Source organism: Geospiza fortis, unplaced genomic scaffold (genome assembly GCF_000277835.1).
Source record: "Geospiza fortis unplaced genomic scaffold, GeoFor_1.0 scaffold1616, whole genome shotgun sequence".
Lineage (NCBI taxonomy): Eukaryota > Metazoa > Chordata > Aves > Passeriformes > Thraupidae > Geospiza > Geospiza fortis.
The window spans coordinates 89906-108718 of NW_005054622.1; the positions used below are offsets into that span (position 1 = coordinate 89906).

Sequence of the window (18813 nt, forward strand, 5' to 3'; positions counted from 1 at the left end):
CAGGTTCATACTAGTGCTCGTGGTAGTTCTGCATTTGAAGAAAAATCGAATCATATATAATTGGCTGAAAGATTATGCAAATATACAGGGACCATGTGAGGGAAGGATTCTTGTATCTTTCCCAGAAAGGTATGCCAACATGTGTTTGTTTCTTTTCATCTTATAATTTTGAAGTAGATTGTTGGTTTTATAATGAAGTTTCCTAAGGAGGAAGAGTTTCTTTTGAAAATTTGGCACACTATACAATTAATGATGCATATGTTCTGGTAAAATTAAGTTATTCAATGGTGAGGCAGCTGAATATTAATACAGTTGTTTCTGTACAAAAGTTCAGAATTTTGAACCTGATGTAGCTATGCATTCTATGCCATTTCTCAGAGTAGGGGAATAAAATCCAAAACAAGTTATTAAAAAAAAAATACCCCACCCCTTTACCTGTTATTCAATGAAAAAAACCTAAATTCTTAAGACATAATCAGCCCTTATTCTTCCATAGGAAAAGCCCTCATTCTTCCAAACATACAGAAAACTTTGTTGTAATAAGAAAATGGAATTGATACCATAATTTTTTTTTCTAATATTAGTTTTAACTATGTGTAGCAATGATGTTGTAGCATTCAGAAAGCTTATGAGCCACTTAAGAGCCTTGCTTCTTCACTGGTGATTCCAGTCTATGGCTGTCTGTGTTGTTGTATGTTGTATCATTTTGATTTTGTCAATATCTTGTTGTGTTTTTTTCCCCCATAGACATTTTTAATGAACGAGATAATTGCCCTTACGTCTACAACACAGACCAGAGTGATACAGATGGTGATGGAGTTGGTGATCAGTGTGATAATTGTCCATTGATGCATAATCCAGACCAGGTAAATGAATTCATTTTCCTTAATAGTAACATCAAAACAAGGGCAGAGAAAAGACCACGGGAATTGCTATCAGTCCCTGTACTGAACAGCTGAAAAGGTGGATCCATATTGCTCACATCTCATATTGTGAGATCCCCTTGTATCAGATGAAAGGGGAAGTACAGTGATGATTGCTTTAATCCATCTGCAAGTAAAGCCCTGTCCTGCACGTATCCTGGGGACCAGATCTTTACCACTGATAGAAGTGCAAGTTGCCGTACTAGCTTGAAGTTATGCTTGTGCTTTTAGCACAGTTGTCATTGTGATATTTGTCTCTACAGAAGCCCTTGAAGAGAAGTGTTGAGCAGTTAAGTACCATGCTGTACTTCTGTATTGAGTAAAAATAATAAAATTAATCTGTACAATTCTTTTTTGGGGTAGACTGATGCAGATAATGACCTTGTTGGTGACCAATGTGACAATAATGAGGACATAGATGAAGATGGCCACCAGAACAACCAGGATAACTGCCCTTACATCCCCAATGCTAACCAAGCTGACCACGATCAGGATGGTAAAGGAGATGCCTGTGATCCTGATGATGACAATGATGGTGTCCCAGATGACAGGGACAACTGTCGCCTCAGATACAACCCTGAGCAGGAGGACTCAGATGGTAAGAGCAAGGTCATATGAATTTCATTTAGTTCTTCTTACTATCTGATGTTGATCTTGGACTATTAACATCTGGTGAAGAGAGACTTCACATCAAACCGAGCTGCTTTAGACATTTGAGACACCAGGAATTAGATGGAACTGAGCTGCCCAGTTTGGTCAAGGGTTAGAGCATTAGGAAACATCTTTGACAGGAGCTAGTATATGCATGTACTTAATTTTAGGAGAAAGCCTTTAATTGATTTTTTGAAAAAAAAAAAGTCCATGTTCTTGTTAATATTTTCACATTTAATTGAAATATTAAAAGTGTCAGAAAATATTTCAAATAGCTTGAATTATAAATGTCCTAATAAATGAAAAGTGAGCTGTTTCACTTTCCATCTGAGAATTAAAATGGAAATAAAAATGGTTTACTACTCTGTTTCATTTTGAAAAACAGACTATTTCTTCAGGATTTTTAAAGTCAATTATTTTTTTAAATTGACTCCTGAGCAGCTTTTCTCAAATTTTCTTTTCAGACTGCTTTAAATATATTTTGATGATATACATGTCACAGTTTAAAAAATGGATATGTAATTGCCCTTTTCTCCTTTTTGTTTGGTAAAATGTTGTTGGTCACCTCAGACAGTACTTCTCTGTGGTTGGCATTATTTAAATAATGAAATAGAGATAGTTTCACAATTACAATTTTAATTTTGAAAATGTTTATGATCCTTTAAAAACTACCAAATATGTTTACAATAATGACCCTTGCAATCAATGCAGGTAAGCAATTTCTGTTCCAAGTTATACAACTTGCTGGAGCCATTTCATGGCTGTGCTGTAGAAATTGAAAGCAGAATTTATTACCTACACAATGATTTTTTGTACATTTAGAAAGATAAAATGCTGAGCCTTGTCTGATTTCCTGCTAAGACAACTGCTGTCAGTAGGAAGTTTCTGGTTGGTAGTCAGTAGTAGCTCTTAATTTATATAACCTTTCAGTCCTATAAAATGTGTCCAGAATATCTTTGTATTTGCCAGTGCCTGGAATAGCCCCTTAATTTCATAAATCCAGAATAAGGATGACCCCAAGCTGAGGTAGTTTAAATTATCCATTACCTGGTTCTTGTAAAGGAAACTACATTGATGTATGGATTAATGATTCAGAAGAAGCATATATTTAATCAGTTTAGCCAGCTCATCACTATAGTTAGCAGCAGGTCCAACAGAAATCTTGGAGAAGGGGTAAATAAAGCCAAAAATTACTCCCATGCTCTTGAAGATGTGAATTTTAGCACATAAAGATGAGGCCCTGGAGAGAGCTGTTGGATGTGACTGGATAAACAAACACTTTCTAACTTTCCTTGACAGGCAATGAATGTTGTCAGCAGCAACTCACTACCAAATGAACATCAGCTGGACTTCTAGTGAATAATTAGATTCTTCTGTGAATTATCTCTTTGATTTGGCAAAGGAAACGAAATAGGAAATTAATTCCCTTTTCTCCAATGAGTGCAAAGACAAACAGGTGGAGGAACACACAGCTGGTCAGGATTTGGAGTTGTCTATGGCAGATATCCTGGGTAGAAAATGGGACCATTTTACCACATATCTGAGCTGCAGAGAGTCCTGAGACACTAGATGTTTCAATTTTCTCTAGTTACTCTTTTCTTTTTGGCTGTTGCCTAAAACTCATTCTGCTTTCTGTCTGAAAGCTCTATACTTGGGTAGTGCTGTGTTGGTCGGTCATGGTAACATAGCTTTCCATTTTGTTGTGAAACATCTAGTAGTAGGTCAGTATTGAATGAGTTGGGTCGTTGCTGTTTCCCACTGCGTTAATTCCCATGTTCTTAAGGCACTGGGGGGAAAAAACTCCCAAAAAACATATGCTCTGCTGTGTGAGGATAGAAACAAATTAGTTGGCAGCACTGGTTTTGCATTAGTACCCAATGTAATATCCAGTGGTTTCTGTTGTAAAAGTTGGAGCCATTTGGGAATTTTTTTCTATACTTGTCTAGTCAAGCTTTTCTGCATTATTTTCAGGTCTTTTTGCTATTGTATGCCACGGAATAATGGAGTCATTGGCATGAGTTTTTTTAATAGATGCCTCCTTTCACTTCTTGCTATTTGAGGCAAGTCATGTCTCCTGGTGTCCATTAATATTATAGGTAAACTAAGAAAGGAAATAATTTTTAGTTTTTCTAAAATATTTAGTGTAGCAAAAGTGTTGAGCAGAAGCACAGGTAAAGATGAGCTGTACTTTTTTGTTCTCTAAAAAACTTCCTGCAGTCCATATAACAAAAATTAATTTTTTCATTCTTCTGAGGCTAGTCCTGTTGAATGCACTGCTGCCTTCTTTTCTCATGCATTTTTCTGAAGCACTATGTTATTTATAAGCCAAATTGTTCTACTTACAGGTGAGACAGTGGCTAAGCATGTATGCATATTTTACTGCAACACTCTCCCACCTTTCTTTTGGCATAGAGGTGACACATCTGCAATCTGTGGCATCTTAGATGGATTGTTGCAGAAAGAATCTTAAGACAGCGATAAGAGTCTGAAAAATAGTTTAATATGATCAAGAATATATCAATATTTAGTAATGTATAATATTTAGTGATGTGTAGAAGATTAAGATTTTAATGCTATTCTTTGAATTTGTGCAGCACTTATTAAAATGTGGTGTTGTATCCACATCTGGAACAAATCAAACTGAAAATGTAATGGAAGCATTAGCGAATTACATCGACACAGCAAACTTCCAACTTTTCCCACCCTTATTCCAAAGTGGTGTATAAACTGGGGCCAGATAAATTGCTAACAATTGCCTCTGCTTATTCACATTGCTTACAGGTGATGGCAGAGGTGATATTTGCAAAGATGACTTTGACAATGACAATGTTCCAGATATCTATGATGTGTGCCCTGAAAACAATGCCATCAGTGAAACTGATTTCAGGAAGTTCCAGATGGTCCCTCTGGACCCCAAGGGAACAGCTCAGATTGATCCCAACTGGGTTATTCGCCACCAAGGCAAGGAACTGGTGCAGACTGCTAACTCTGATCCTGGAATAGCTGTAGGTGAGTATCAGATGTGATCATCTTTGGAAAAGTAACAAGTAATTCTGTGATAAGGAAAGGGGAAAAAAAAGTAGATAAAATTATAGAAAAGGTAGGAAAAAGGTGCATTTATGTACCCTTTTTGGTGCTGGAAACATTGGACTAATGATGGAGGCAGTGTATATGCCCAAAGTATAAACAGCTCAATGCTCTCTGCTTTTTTTGTCCATTCATCTCATCATTGACTGTAACATACATTAAAATACCCAATTGAAAAAAATTATGTAGGTATAGTGCCTGCTGTCTTCAACACCCCTTGTAAGCTACTTATTTCTCTCCAGAGGTCTCCGTGCAGGCAAGTGTAATTACCTCCTCTTCTACAGGTGAGGAAACTGGGAAATAACACTTATGTCTCCTGCCAAAATTCAGGATGTAGCTGAGACTCTTGGGTGTGTGTAACTGAACCCAGCATTATAACTCAGTGGTTTGTCTCTCTTGTCCTCCTCCAGGCTACGATGAGTTCAGCTCTGTTGACTTCAGTGGGACGTTCTACGTTAACACAGACCGTGATGATGACTATGCTGGCTTTGTGTTTGGCTACCAGTCCAGCAGTCGGTTTTACGTTCTGATGTGGAAGCAGGTCACTCAGACCTATTGGGAGGACAAACCCACCAGGGCTTATGGCTATTCTGGTGTGTCACTCAAAGTAGTGAATTCAACAACTGGTACTGGTGAGCACTTACGAAATGCTCTCTGGCACACAGGAAACACCCCTGGACAGGTGAGATATTTAAAACTTTAGGGCAACAGTGCATGACTAATATTTCTAATATTTTAAAAATAAGGAACATGTTTCAAAAAGAATTCCCTTTCACGCCTCAATTTCTGCGGATGTTTATCAGTTTTTCTTCAATTCCCTTATTAGTAGTGTCAATTGTAACACATGCACTGTATTTCAAAGACAATCACATAAAAGGGAAGATGAGGTGTGATCAAAAGGAAAATAAGAGAGATGTCTCAGTTGTGCACAAATCCTTTGTTACTTCTGTATTGGCACTTGCTTCTTTGGTGTTCCAGCTTGTTTGAATTATACATGGTTTGGAGTACAGTGACAGAAAAAGAGAAAAGACATTGAAAAAAAGAGAAAAACTGCTGCTCTTCCAAATAGGGTCCAAGCATGGAAGAAACTTGTGCATTTTGGAAATTAGGTTAGTAGGGCTTCACTTGTGGATAGGAATTCACAGGACTGTCAGTGAGTGGAAGTTTTCAAGTAGCAGCCACATGCAGTAACATCTGTGCAAGCTGCACTTCCTCTCCCTCACTAGAGGCACTCATTCAGCATCAACTCTGAATGAGTGATTTTGTGTATGTGCAAACCCAAAGAGTTCAAAAAGCATTTGGACGATACTCTTGGACACATGATGTGGCTCTTGGGGGTGGTCCTTTGCATGGCCAGGAGTTGGATTTGATGATCCTTGTGGGTCTCTTCCAATTAGGCTGATTCTGGGATGTCATAAGGGAAGTAAAGGTTCAATGCCATAACAGTCTTCAGTGACTCTACTTATGAAGCTGCAGGTGATCAACACTTTAAGACAGAAATTTCCATTACTTTCACCCCATAAAAAAATCTTTTGATGATACAGTCAAATGTTAAACTATTTTCAGTTTCATACTCTGCAGAAAACAAGCTTTGGCAGATAGTGTGGTGGATGTGGAGTTACGGGGGCACGGTGTGTTTCTAATAAAGCATTTGTATTCCTACTGTAGGTGCGTACTTTGTGGCATGATCCCAAGAACATTGGCTGGAAAGATTATACTGCTTACAGGTGGCACTTGATTCATAGGCCTAAAACAGGATTAATAAAGTAAGAAATATTTATGTACCTCTACATTTTCTAGTAGCAATGCTTTTGTCTCTGTTGATTTAAAAGCTATGTTATCGGTTTCATTGTTGTTTCTGATAATTGTTACTTGTGTGACAGTTTGTCCAATATTTTGGGAACATTTTATTATCTTCAGAATAATTTATTTTCCTTTTCAGATGTATTTGATTTAGTCTGGATGGTTCAATATTTACATCAGCTAAATACCCTTAAATTAAAGAAAAAAAAATAGGCCTCTTTCTCAATAGCTTTTCTGTAAGGAGATCAAAAATTCCTGAGCAAAACTCATGGCAAGATTAGAACATGAGATTGCTCCCCAGCCTGTGGAATTTCAGTGAATTAAAATAATTATAAACATGAGCATTGCCTCAGGGAAGTAGGCCAAGGGCCTGTCTACTTCAGCATCCTGTCTCCCATAGTGGCTTACACAAGACACTGCTGAAGTGGCCATGAGCGCATCTGTAATGCACACAGGGAGCTGTGGCAAATGGCTTTCTGTAGAGCCCAGCTGTTTAGCTGATGTTCCAAAGACTGAGCATTAACTGCCCATGTCAGTTTTATCTTCTACTAACTACTGGAACTGTAAAGGATATTTTTCATGAGGTAGAGTCAGACCTTACCTCCAAAGATCCTGCTTGTGCTTATGTGCAGGAGCTTTTCATTTGTCTGTGAAAGACAAAGTGTAGACAAATTAGGATAGACTAATTTACCTGTTTTTTGTGAAAAGAGAAGTTTCTTTATGCTTCAGTGTATTGCAGTGCAAAGCATTGACTGATAAACATCAAAAAGAAACTTCATTTTTTAAATTCGTGTTGCTGTTACCTGTAATTTTCTTTAAAGAATTTACGTACTGTCAGATAAAAGATGTTACTACTGGTGTCACATTAGATTAATCTATAATGGCAAATTCTGTGGCTTGGGGCATTAAATTCCTTCATACTTTAGGGTGTTCTGATAGAAAATGAAATAATAATTTTTTTCCCTAATGAAGTCATGATACAATTTATTTGTACAGAAATATCAATTCCATATGAACATGGTAAGAGCTATGTAATTTTTTTGATGGGTTGAATGAACTATTAAACTCTTTCCATATGTTTTGGGTTCTTGATATTTTGAGAATTTTATTAAATTGGATTACGTGAACATGAAAATCTGTCATTTTTTACTGTTCTTTTCACCATCCATTAAATACTGATCTCAGGGAGCAGTTTCATAATTGTCTTTGTGCACTTTTCAGGGAAAAGAACACTTTATTACAAGTGCTGGACATGTATTTCTGTCTAAACAGAAATCTGCCCCTACCTAACTGCTGAGTTCTAGGAAGCTGCTCAAGTGTTGCCATTTGCCATCCTCACGTGAAGCCATCTTGCTGTGTATAACTAATGTATTGTCAATTGAAGCAGGACAGTAATCCCTGACTCCAAAAGCTAGTCTAATTATTAAACTATAGAGTAATTTCTCATTTGGCCTAGGAGACTGAGAGCCTAAAAATCTAGACTCTCTCAAGGTCTCCCAGGAGAAGCAGAGGATCCAAGTTTGTGGAAATGCAGTCTCTCTGATAAAGAAGAAAATTAAGTGCTGACTTTCAAAGTCTTTTGTCTCCAGGGTCCATGCCTGAAACACTAAAAAAGACCTCCAAGAACCAAAAAAAACAAGTTCTCCTTTTCCAATTTATTATTAGTCTAGCTTTTTGTGTCCAAATCCTTCCAGCTTTCATTAAGCTCTTAAAATGCTTGAAATTGAGTTTCAGCATGTCTCCATTTAATGCTTTGTTTGAATCTAAAGGGATGGTTCTTCCAATTTCTGATGCTGGCCCTTGCACCTAAAGATAAATAAATCAGCTGTTCACACAGCTGCAAAGACAGCTTTGTTCAGTGATGTGACAAGGCCGTGTGCTAACCCCCGAGTTCACTGGGACAGGGGCTTATCAGTGAATGCTAGTACATGACATAGTTCATTCCAGGAGACATGACTGTTCTAAATAAAGAACTGGGAAATCTTTTGCAGATGGTGTGCATGAAAACACTAAAGGAGCAGTCCCACTGCTTCTGATTAATGTGTTATGGCTGCCAGCCGCGTGGGTGTGAGATAGAGATGAGAAGTGATCCCTACAGTGAGGTTGGGTTTTCTGGTGCCTTGTTAAAATTATTTCTGTTCCAGGTTTTACAGACTGTTACCAGCTTTTACACTGGATACTGTATTATCCTCTTTGTTTAATTTATGTTCTTCTTTACAGAGTTCTGGTTTATGAAGGGAAACAAGTCATGGTGGATTCTGGACCAATCTATGATACAACTTTTGCTGGTGGACGATTAGGTCTTTTTGTCTTCTCTCAAGAGATGGTCTATTTCTCTGACCTCAAATATGAATGTAGAGGTTAGTTACAAAAAATGTCTGGAAGACGCTTAAGTCTTTCTTAACTTGTGGAACAAGCACAGAGTGTCTAAATGAAAAGTATCCTGTAAATGAAAAGCAATCTATAATATCATAGCGTGGCAGAGACCTTTGGTGAAATGCCATGAATGCCCCTTGCCCCTAGAATAATCTCAATTTGAATAATAAACCCCAGATGTTTAATACTATCCACCTGGAAAAAATGAGGTAGAAATTTCTGAGAAAGACTTGCTTATAATTCTCTCTATATATCCACTGTCCTCTGTAGGCTATTTCAATATGACCTGCAGGCAGAGAGATACTTCTGGATCACCCCTCTTTCAAGAGGCATGGAAAAGAGAGCAGATATCTTTAATGAGCATGTCTGTCTGTAATGCCTTGTCTGAAATGTTTTGAAATACAGATAATGCTTTTCCAGGTTTTATTGTATATGATTTTGTGCAGCTAGATACATAGCTGCACATACACATGCTTGTCTCTTTCTCTGTGTAGGCACATGTGGTTTTATATAAATGTCCTCCCATTTGTAGGAAAATGAAGAAGAGAAAGTGTTGTGCTGCATCTCTTAAGTGTATCATGGTGGAGTTCTTTTTTGATTGACTTCCTAACCAAAAAAACTCCAATCACAATTAATATATTTTTCTCTCATTTCTTTCAGATGCTTGAGCAGTGGTTGCTGCATTACCAGCAAAGTACTGTAGATGCTATGCAACCCAGACACCTCAGTACACCCTGGTACTCCCAGTTTCTATTTTCGTGTACCTCCTATCCTCTCTCCTCATGCTCCACTCTCCAGGAACCTCCCAGCTGCCAGGAGTGCTTCAGCCACCCTTCCACCCAAGTGCCTTCTCACAGCCAGGACTAATGAAACCTAAGTGTGAACGTCGGACCCACCACTGAAGCAAAAGCAGATTGATACATTACAACACTTTTGTAGAGTGAAAACTTAGCAAAACGTGTTTGTTTGTTTACTTGTCTTTTTTAAAGAATGACATTTACATATAAAAATGTAATTACTTAATGTATTTATATATATGGAGAAAAAGAGGGGGGATAATGATTGTCAGTTGTTATGTTTAAGTGAGGAAAAATGTGTCTTAATTTTTTGGGTGCATGGTTGACACTTCCTAGCTCTGATCAAGACTGGACTTCAGTAATACAGAGCTTCTGGGTCTAATTTAGCAGAGCAGTGGAGGGCCACACCAACAGTGAAAATTACTTTGGCTATTAAAGATCAATTATAAACATTTCTTGATTCAAAAAGGTGCTTAGTTGATAAGGATGCTCTTAGTAACACTCCTTAAAATTATTATTGGTAGAACTGTCAAATTTCCAACCTAAAGCATTCTTTAGTAGGGGCTTTATTTAGGCCAAACAGAATTGAACTAGAAACTCTCATGTGGGAGAAAGGAAAGAGGGATTCATTTAAACATGTGAAACTATCACTATTGTCTGACTTTCAAAAAATTATTTCCAGTTGCCCTGTTTGCATCATATTCTGCATTGCTGTGTAATAAAGAATATACCATGACTATGTGGAGCAAAATGAACCTGAACCACTTTTCCACCTCTGATGCAAAAAGCACTTTGACATCCTGAATCCTGATGTGGGTTTTTGCAAAGGTGGCAGTGCTACCATTACTTAATTTGGTAACATATGAATTTAAGGTTCCATTTATAAATATTTTGTTACTATTTATTGTGATTATCACACCAAACTACCTTCTCTGATAATTGATTTTAAAGCATATAATCCATCAATAATACATTCACAAATAATGGTATTTTAAAGCTATTTTTGAAAGCATATCACAGTATGTAGATATTGTGAAAGCATGGCCTACACTTAAGTATAGTTCCATGGATTATAGTAATGTATACTTTAAATTTAAATGAATAATAATAATAGGGAATTTACAAATGGAACCTTAATATATATCCAGTTACCCTAATTTTAATATTTTTGTATTGTTACCTATGTCTGCTGTATATAGAACTTCTTAAATAATGCTGAAGGGGTACCAGTGTTTATTCTAAACAGATACAACAGTTACTCAGATAAACAATAGTATAGACATATTTAACATTTTTTGTTTTGTTTAAGATGTATGAGCTTTGTTCACAAAAAGAACACAGGCTGGTGTAATTTTATTCATAGATGTGATACCTGATGGAAGAATACAGTACCTCTGCCTTCTTCTAGGGCACAGTGAGCTAAATGTTGAATCAACTTTTTCTCCTTTGAAATAGATTTTGTGGCTATATTCATTAGAAAGGAATCAACAGTTGCTGGCTTTATTGCACATTTTATAGTATTCATATTATCAAATATTTTTTTATTTTATTTCAGTTTGTTTTGTTGCTGGTTTTTCTTTTGTTTGGGATTTTTTGTTGTTTTCACAAATCCTCTTCATGGGATTTTAAATATTTCAGTTTCTTTTGGTGTTTCAAATGGCATCCCCAGTTTCCAAGTGGAAGGGAGGATGACTTCATTAAATATAATGAATAATGGCTCTGTAGGGGTTTTTGTTTTGTCAGAGAGAGACATCAGTTTAGGGATGAAGATGTTAATATTTGGACTGTATCATAATTTTCCTATTCTATGTAAATTATTTATGATGGGTTTTTAAATTTCTTTTTCTTTTTTTTTCCTTGCAAGTGTGTGTGAGAGAGTGAGACTGATGAAATTTCATTTTGTTTTGCCAAAGATTGTAAATAATTATTTATTTGTTTACAAGGACAGACATTTATCAATTGGTGTCCTGATTCATTTAGTCAGATCCTCATTTATATATATATAATTTTTAAAGAAATTAATAATAGGAAATAAACTGTAAAAAGGTTTTATAATCCAAAATCTCTTCACCTTTTTTATAGTTACAGTTTTTCTTTAAAGAAAATATTCCATTCTGCTAAGCTGTTAGCTAAGCCTCTTCCCTTGCTGGAAACCAGTTCATTTCAAGCAAACCAAGAAATCTGTTGCTTTGCTAAAAAATCACTGACTGTCTTCTAAGTTTGTAAACAGCAGGTTTCCTAGTGTCTCTGACAAGACATCATTCCCCATGAAGTCTTTATCTGGCAAACAATCACAGATTTTATTTATAGCATTGTGAATGAGAAATTTTGGTCCTGCTTCTCTGTATTGTGTCTTGGCCCATGTGTTTGAAGAAATATATCTTATTTTGCAACTGCTGCTTCTCTGAGTCCCATCTGAGTCATTGGGATTCATTGGTGTCAGTGGGGATTGCCTTCCTGCTGGAGAATTTCAGGAACCAATGAATCATCACAAACCAAAGAGAATAAAATACAAGAAAATAAATCTTAGCATGAGACATCTTTCTTATGAATATAAACAACTCACAGGGAGGGGAATTTGAATTGCATTAGGAAAAATAAGAATGCCGCGCATGTCAAATGCCAGTTTTGAACTGTGAACACGAGTTCTAACTTTTCTTGGCCTTACAAATATCTCAACTATTTGGTTTCCTTGGCTTTTGATTCCCACGAGAGTACTTGAAACATTGCACAAGAAAGCCATGTAGCCTTCAGTACATTTCTTTGTGAGTCCTTTAAAACAATACAAATGTTCAGTCTTGTAGACATCTGCAAGGACATCAGTGATTGACATTATTCAGTTAATAGAGTGTGATCAAGAAATTATTCTCCACTTTCTCAAGAGTTTTGGAAGATTTTTGGTATGGATCTTCATGAGAGTTTTGAACATGAGCACTTATTTATGGCTCTATGGGGAAAAAATCTCTTCATGGCACCAAAAAACCACCCACAAAACTAAAGACAGGGAAATACAATGACTGGAAATATGTGAAAACATAACAGCAGACTTTAGCACTGATACAGGGTCTCTCAGAAAAACAGAAGGGAAGGACCAAAAAAAGCAAAATTTCTGGGAATGAGCAGGTTCACCTAAAGCAGTGGTATCCTCTGACCTGTGTCCATTGCTCTAACCACCTTTTTTAAGGCTTTTGAATGTACTCGGCAGTATTTGCATAATCTGGTAAAAATATATATTTAAAAATTATACAGTGTCTGCATATTTGGTTCCCAGAAACAGTTGGGTATGGAAGAAGGTCTGAAATTCCTGTGGACAGGCTGTTTTTTCTCTCAAGGGGAAGCTGAGTAGAGCAGTTGAGGATTCTGCCACTAATGTATGAATAATACTAGGCAGAATTTTTTTCACTTCCCTGGGCATCATGTCCCCACCTACTAAAATTTAGTGATACATTTCCTCACCCTTAAAATACTTGTTACATCTTGTGTGTATCTAACTGGTTTTGGGCCAGCCAGAAAAACAGGAAATCATGAAATCCTGAAACCCTTCTAAAATTAAGTTCTGATGAGAATTCTTGACCCCTTCTAAAATGTGGGGGTTTTGGGTACACTTTGGATAAGCCTCTGAATTCTGAAAAGTTAAGATGAGCTCACAGTATTTAAGGATTTGTCCATTATAAGAGAAGCAGATTTGCCATGGTTTCCTCCAGAAAGAAAGGAAATAATTCCACCCAAGGATTCTACCTGTGATTTTGCACTCAGGCAGCCCAAATAATATATCATGAATACTAGCATACGTGTGTACTCCCTGCTAGCCACACGATGGGACAGGAGCTGCACAGACTGTCATGGTCAGAGGGCCAAACCCTCATCTTGGTCAGCTCAGTGGGAGTTTTGCTTGAGTGATAGCTGGATGAGATTCGGTCTTTGGTTTGTGCTGCAGACATCAACAGAGCAAGAGCTCTAATGCTTGCATGGGAACATCTGCTCTCTAAAGTCATTTGAAAAAAAAATAATATAACTATGTAATAACTTGGCACAGCATTGTTTCCATTGTGGAGAAGACCACCCTTGTAGATGAGGAAGGGGGGCTTTGAAGGAAAAGAAACCTGGTGCTGATTAAACCAAAGGTTCTTCTAATCTATTATCCTACTTCTTGAAAGCTGCCTGTATCAAATTCACTAGAAGAAGGTGTCAAGTATTTATCATTAAAAACCATACATTAGCATTCCTAGAAGGAAAACATAATTCTTAGCCCCAGGCAGAAAATGAGTGGGTCTGCCTTTGTGCCTGTATGGTTTATTTTGCACTAACATAACTGCAAATATTATTGTTATTCATAAAAATATCCCAGATTTTTAATCCCAATTCTTCTCCTATTGAGAGCTCTGGAGATTGATTATGCATTCTGTACGGTATAAATTTCCTTTTTACCAATTTCAGGTCTGTTGCTGTTTAATTTCATTGACAGGCTTGATTTCTCCCAGACTTTGGGAAGGAATTAATAGTATATATTTCTTCATAAAGCTGTGTGTAAGAAAAACAATATCCTACTTTGTTTTATGGCTTTGTGCAAGTATCTGTAATGGGTTCATGTGGTACATCAAAGGTAGAAGAATTTCCTCTGCTTGCTGAAAAATTGGCTGTTGTGTTATTGATATTTTGTTGTAGGTACAGGATGCTCCCCATCTTTATGGCCTTCTCCAAATCTATCATTTTAGCGCTTGTGCAGATATGTTATATATGCGCACATGCATACACAGAGAGAAAAATCTACATATTTTGCAAAGGTTGAGTATCATTCTGTGCTTAGCTTGTTCTTAATGCCTTCCCTAGCCAGCTACTACAGGCCACAGTTGGAATCAGGCAAATGAGATGGACAGATCTCTTACAACCTTTCTTGTTGTGAATTATCACTGATCATTACCTGTTCTTCTTGATATATTTAGAGCTAGAAGTGTTTGGTTCTCCTTTAGAAGCAAGTGAATTCCTTTTTAGACACTGCTGTCATTTCTGAATTCTTTTCAGCTCTGTTAAATGCACCAGCCTCTGGAAGCTGGAGGGTTGCATTACAAACCACGCTTCAAATCTTAGCAGCAGCTGTAATAAGGTAACTTTTAATTTGGAAAATTATTTTAGTCATTGAGACAAAAATGACTAAAAGTCATTCACTAACTTCTGGCAGATAGTCTTGACACCCCCTTTATGAGCTGATTTTTTCTCTTTAAATAATGTTGATGAAAAAGAAAACTAAGGAAAGGATAACAAGCTGCAGGCACTGTTAGCAGCTGAAAAGGATCATTTTTGGTCAATGCTTTTTCTTCATATGAGTGAAGAAAAAGAAACCTAATGGTTTCAGTTTCATGCAAGGCAGTCTTTGACTGATCATTCAATTCAGTGTACTTCCTGGAACTTCTGCTTCTGCCTTCTTGCAAATAGCAATAACCTCCACTAGAAAGACATTGTTAAAGCACTCCTTGCTGGGGAGACTGGAGTACTTTTGAGTTTACAGCATTTCAGAGCTGCAGCCCAAGAAAATAATCTGTCCTAGTTTTCAAAGATTCAGCTCAATGTCTAGTTTTTGCAGCCAGAAGCAAAGGACCACCCATCTGGATGTGGATGTAATCCAGTGGGTTTAACTGTATGCAGTAGCTCACCCTGGATGCTGGAGAAATAGGGACAGTGTTTTGAGCTGAAACTAGTGACAACTGGAAGATCAATTGCCTTCTCAAGCGAGATTAAGTTCCAAAGATATTGTCAATCACTGCTCTAGAGAACAACAGTTCTCCATTTTAAAGTTCCAATGCTCGTAAAGGAGAGGGAAGGAAACCAGAACATTGTTAAATGCTCAGATTAAGATCTGCACGATTTTCAAAGAAATGGAACATATACAAGTAGTAAAATGGCAATAGATTACTTTTTTTTGTTGTTTTTTTCTTCTTGGAAATTCTTCCTTTTAAGTATTTTTTTAAAGACAGATATAAAGAGTCTCTTCTCTTTCAGATTTATCTATCAATGTAAAGCTCCCACTTACTTGAGAAGGAAGCAAACTCAGTTTTACACAGAGGACACTGAGACAATTATTTTTTTCTACAGTTCCAAATTCCTCCATAGGATTTAATTAATTGCTTTTTGTTGAAGACTTTATAGTTTTCTTTGTTTATTGAACACTATTAAAATGGTCAACAATGATAAATTATCTTTTTGGGTCAGTTTATTTGATGTCTCCACCAAAGACTGGTGTCCGAACTTGAAATACACCTTAAATCAGTATTATTCATAACATGGAATGAAATTAAGCCATTCATGGTTATAGATAGGAAGATTTCTCAACTCTGCATAGAAACTGTATTGTCCATCACTGGACATTGAAGAAACCTGTTGCTCTTCACGGCTAGCATCAGCCATTGCTGTGTTGTGAGGAGATAATATCCTCCTATGCTCCTAAACATAAAGAAAAGGGAAGCTGTAGCTGAACAGAAATGAATCAGGGGGATTCTGAACATTAGGGCAATGACTTTATCACAAGACCATCTGTCTTAAAACATGAAGGCACAATTCATTATGGCAACAATATGGAAAAAAAATTAAGCTCCTGCTATTTCCTGTACAGAATTTCCTCTAAAAATGAATTGACATCCCTTTAAGAGAAATGAAGACAGGCAATCTTAACTTACCTTCTAGTTACTCAATCAACCATGGGGCACTATGCTGGAGGCATAGATGAAAAGAACTCTTTCCTGCTAACTTGTTATATTTGGCAGGTTGAGACCAATACACCGTAAGGTCCAGACTTTCAAACATATCTGCAGTTTTCAGTACAGAAAAATGTTCTGGAGCTAATGCCTAATTAAAAAAAATTACCCTGGTATTCAATATATTATCTGAGTTTATTATTAAGACAAATAATATCTATGGTATATTTTCAAAGTGGGAGTGAAATATTTACTATATTATATTTGAAAATGTGTGGATAATATCCACTTTTTTGCATTGATTGAAGGGTCTTTCATGTAATCTTTTCAGTTCTTAGGGTTGTTTTTTTTTTCTGTTTCCATCTACAGTAACATAAAAATGAGGAGATGATTTTTGTTATTAGCAACCATTCTTAACTACAGATATGAAGTCTGGTTTTTACTGAAATCACATGCCCTGGGCAGGAATGTTCTAACCAGAACCATTTGCCTCTTCTGTGGAGGGGAAGAACTGTTCTCTTCCAGTTCTCTTCCAGAAGGCACCGACAGCCTTCTGCAAAAGGTACAGTACGACAGAGTTACTGAAATCAGAGCCTGGCATCCGTGGCACAAATCCACTTAACCTGCCATGACTGCCAAAGAAATACTCAAGGTAAGAGTCTTGCTTACAGCTGTCCCAGGTACAGTCTTCTGCAGAGAAGGGGGGAATCTGTGCCAAGGCCATGGAGAGTTACTTCAGCCACTGAGGTTTGCAGATCAGCTCCATGGCTTCTGTGTTGCCTGTACTAAAAATACATTCCCCATGCCTTATGCCAATGCATCTGTGTACAATCTAGTTCGAGATTTAGCACCTGAATACTGCACTTAAGATTTATTTCTTTTCTTAATGATGCATACAGACTAAAATTAAACAGTCTTACTTGCTTATTTCTGGAACATTTGCGCCAGCACTGCTTTTTTTCCTTCTGCGAGCTGGGGTTTCATAGTGCTCCTGTATGTCCCAGAGCATGGAAGGACTTGAAAGAGTTCTTAGACAAACTCCAGTGCAAACCACTGTAGTGTTATAATACTAGAAGGATCATTGCTTGTGCATTGTCATTCCTGTCCAGGACAAGTTCATAATGTAGTGGGTCCTATTTCCCAAAAAGTGTGCATTGTTTAGCTCCCTAATTATACACATACTTTCTTCCCTCTGTTCTTTCTCCAGACAAAGCATTTAATATTGTGATTTACCAATGCAGTTGGTAAATCACAACTTATTTCATATCAGCTATTATTTCATATCAACCTCTTAGGTCATGCACAATTCCCAAAACAGACTGCAGCCACTGTTTTTTGTAGTACTTTCAGAAATAAAAGATTTTTTCTAAAACTGTTGCATTAATTTCTATAGTTTCAAAAGAAATTAATGTGTGTGTTGGCACATATGGCCTTCTTATAAAGAGGAAGTTCACTTTTCTGTCCAATTTTGATGCTGCATTTCCATATGGATATGGAAAAGACATTATCAATGCACATTTTTGTGCCCCTTCCTGCAATATTCTATTAAGGTTTTAACACTGGAGAATGGCTTGGAAAACCTTTGGGGTGTGACATGTAAACAATTCAAGACACAGAACTGGTATTTCTCAAGAATAAAGATTAATTTTTGCAAGAAACTGTAAACATTTCACTGTGATTAATAAGGTATTAAATTGAAGTATCTTTACCTCTTCTGCTGTTCATTCAATATTCTGCATAGATGTGTCCTTGTGGAATAAGCCAGTGTTGGCAATTTGCCTTATCATGACTGCCAGTTTTCCATTGACATGTTCAAAATTTTGAGATACATACATCATTTTTTAGCAAAAAGCTTGACACTTATGTTGCAAATGTTTTGCATTTGAAATGTAAAATAAAACAGAAACTGTGAAAAAGTTATTAATTCAAAAGGAAACAATCTCAGAGCATTTTAATTTCCTGCCATAACCATAATTTTCTATCTCATCATCTGGGGCTGTGACACAGATTTATGTCTCTAACATCCCTATTAGAAGGGATGTCTCTAACATCCCCATGAGAAGTTGTTCCATTTCTCTTAGGGCAACCCATAGGAAAGGTAGAAAATCCTCCCCTTTTACCTGCCACAAATCTCAGAAGTGCATAGCAATGCCAAGGTGGTGGGAGTCACTCAGCATTACAGATCATCAGGTTCTGAGAAGGAAAAAAAAGACAAATTAAGACAAAAAGGCTGATGGTAGGAATTGCTACTGCTACTTACCAGGTCCAACAGCATCAAATAGCAGTTCCTGATGGGAGATTTTAGGGATTTCTAAATTTTTTTCAGTTTAATTTCCTGAAGTATATTAAGCCAAGGGGATTTTTTGTAAAACTTGTCTAATACAGAACTGTGAACGCCAGTGTATCTGTTATGCAACCTATATAACCTTATCTATCTAAAGTTCTTTCTCATTCCTGTTCTATTGATGATATTTTGCTTCAAGGAGT

The 18813-nt window shown here is 36.8% G+C and overlaps 1 protein-coding gene across 1 annotated transcript in view; it reads left to right on the plus strand.

The window, feature by feature from the left end:
* THBS2 (thrombospondin 2) overlaps positions 1–12152 on the plus strand; it is a 31824-nt gene extending 19672 nt beyond the window's left edge. The window contains exons 15-21 of the mRNA XM_005430376.3: positions 748–866; positions 1287–1521; positions 4356–4583; positions 5072–5343; positions 6330–6427; positions 8685–8824; positions 9501–12152. Of these exons, the coding sequence (XP_005430433.1) occupies positions 748–866; positions 1287–1521; positions 4356–4583; positions 5072–5343; positions 6330–6427; positions 8685–8824; positions 9501–9508 (1100 nt within the window). The 3' untranslated portion in view covers positions 9509–12152. The remainder of the gene's footprint in view (positions 1–747; positions 867–1286; positions 1522–4355; positions 4584–5071; positions 5344–6329; positions 6428–8684; positions 8825–9500) is intronic.
* The last annotated feature ends 6661 nt before the right edge of the window (positions 12153–18813 follow it).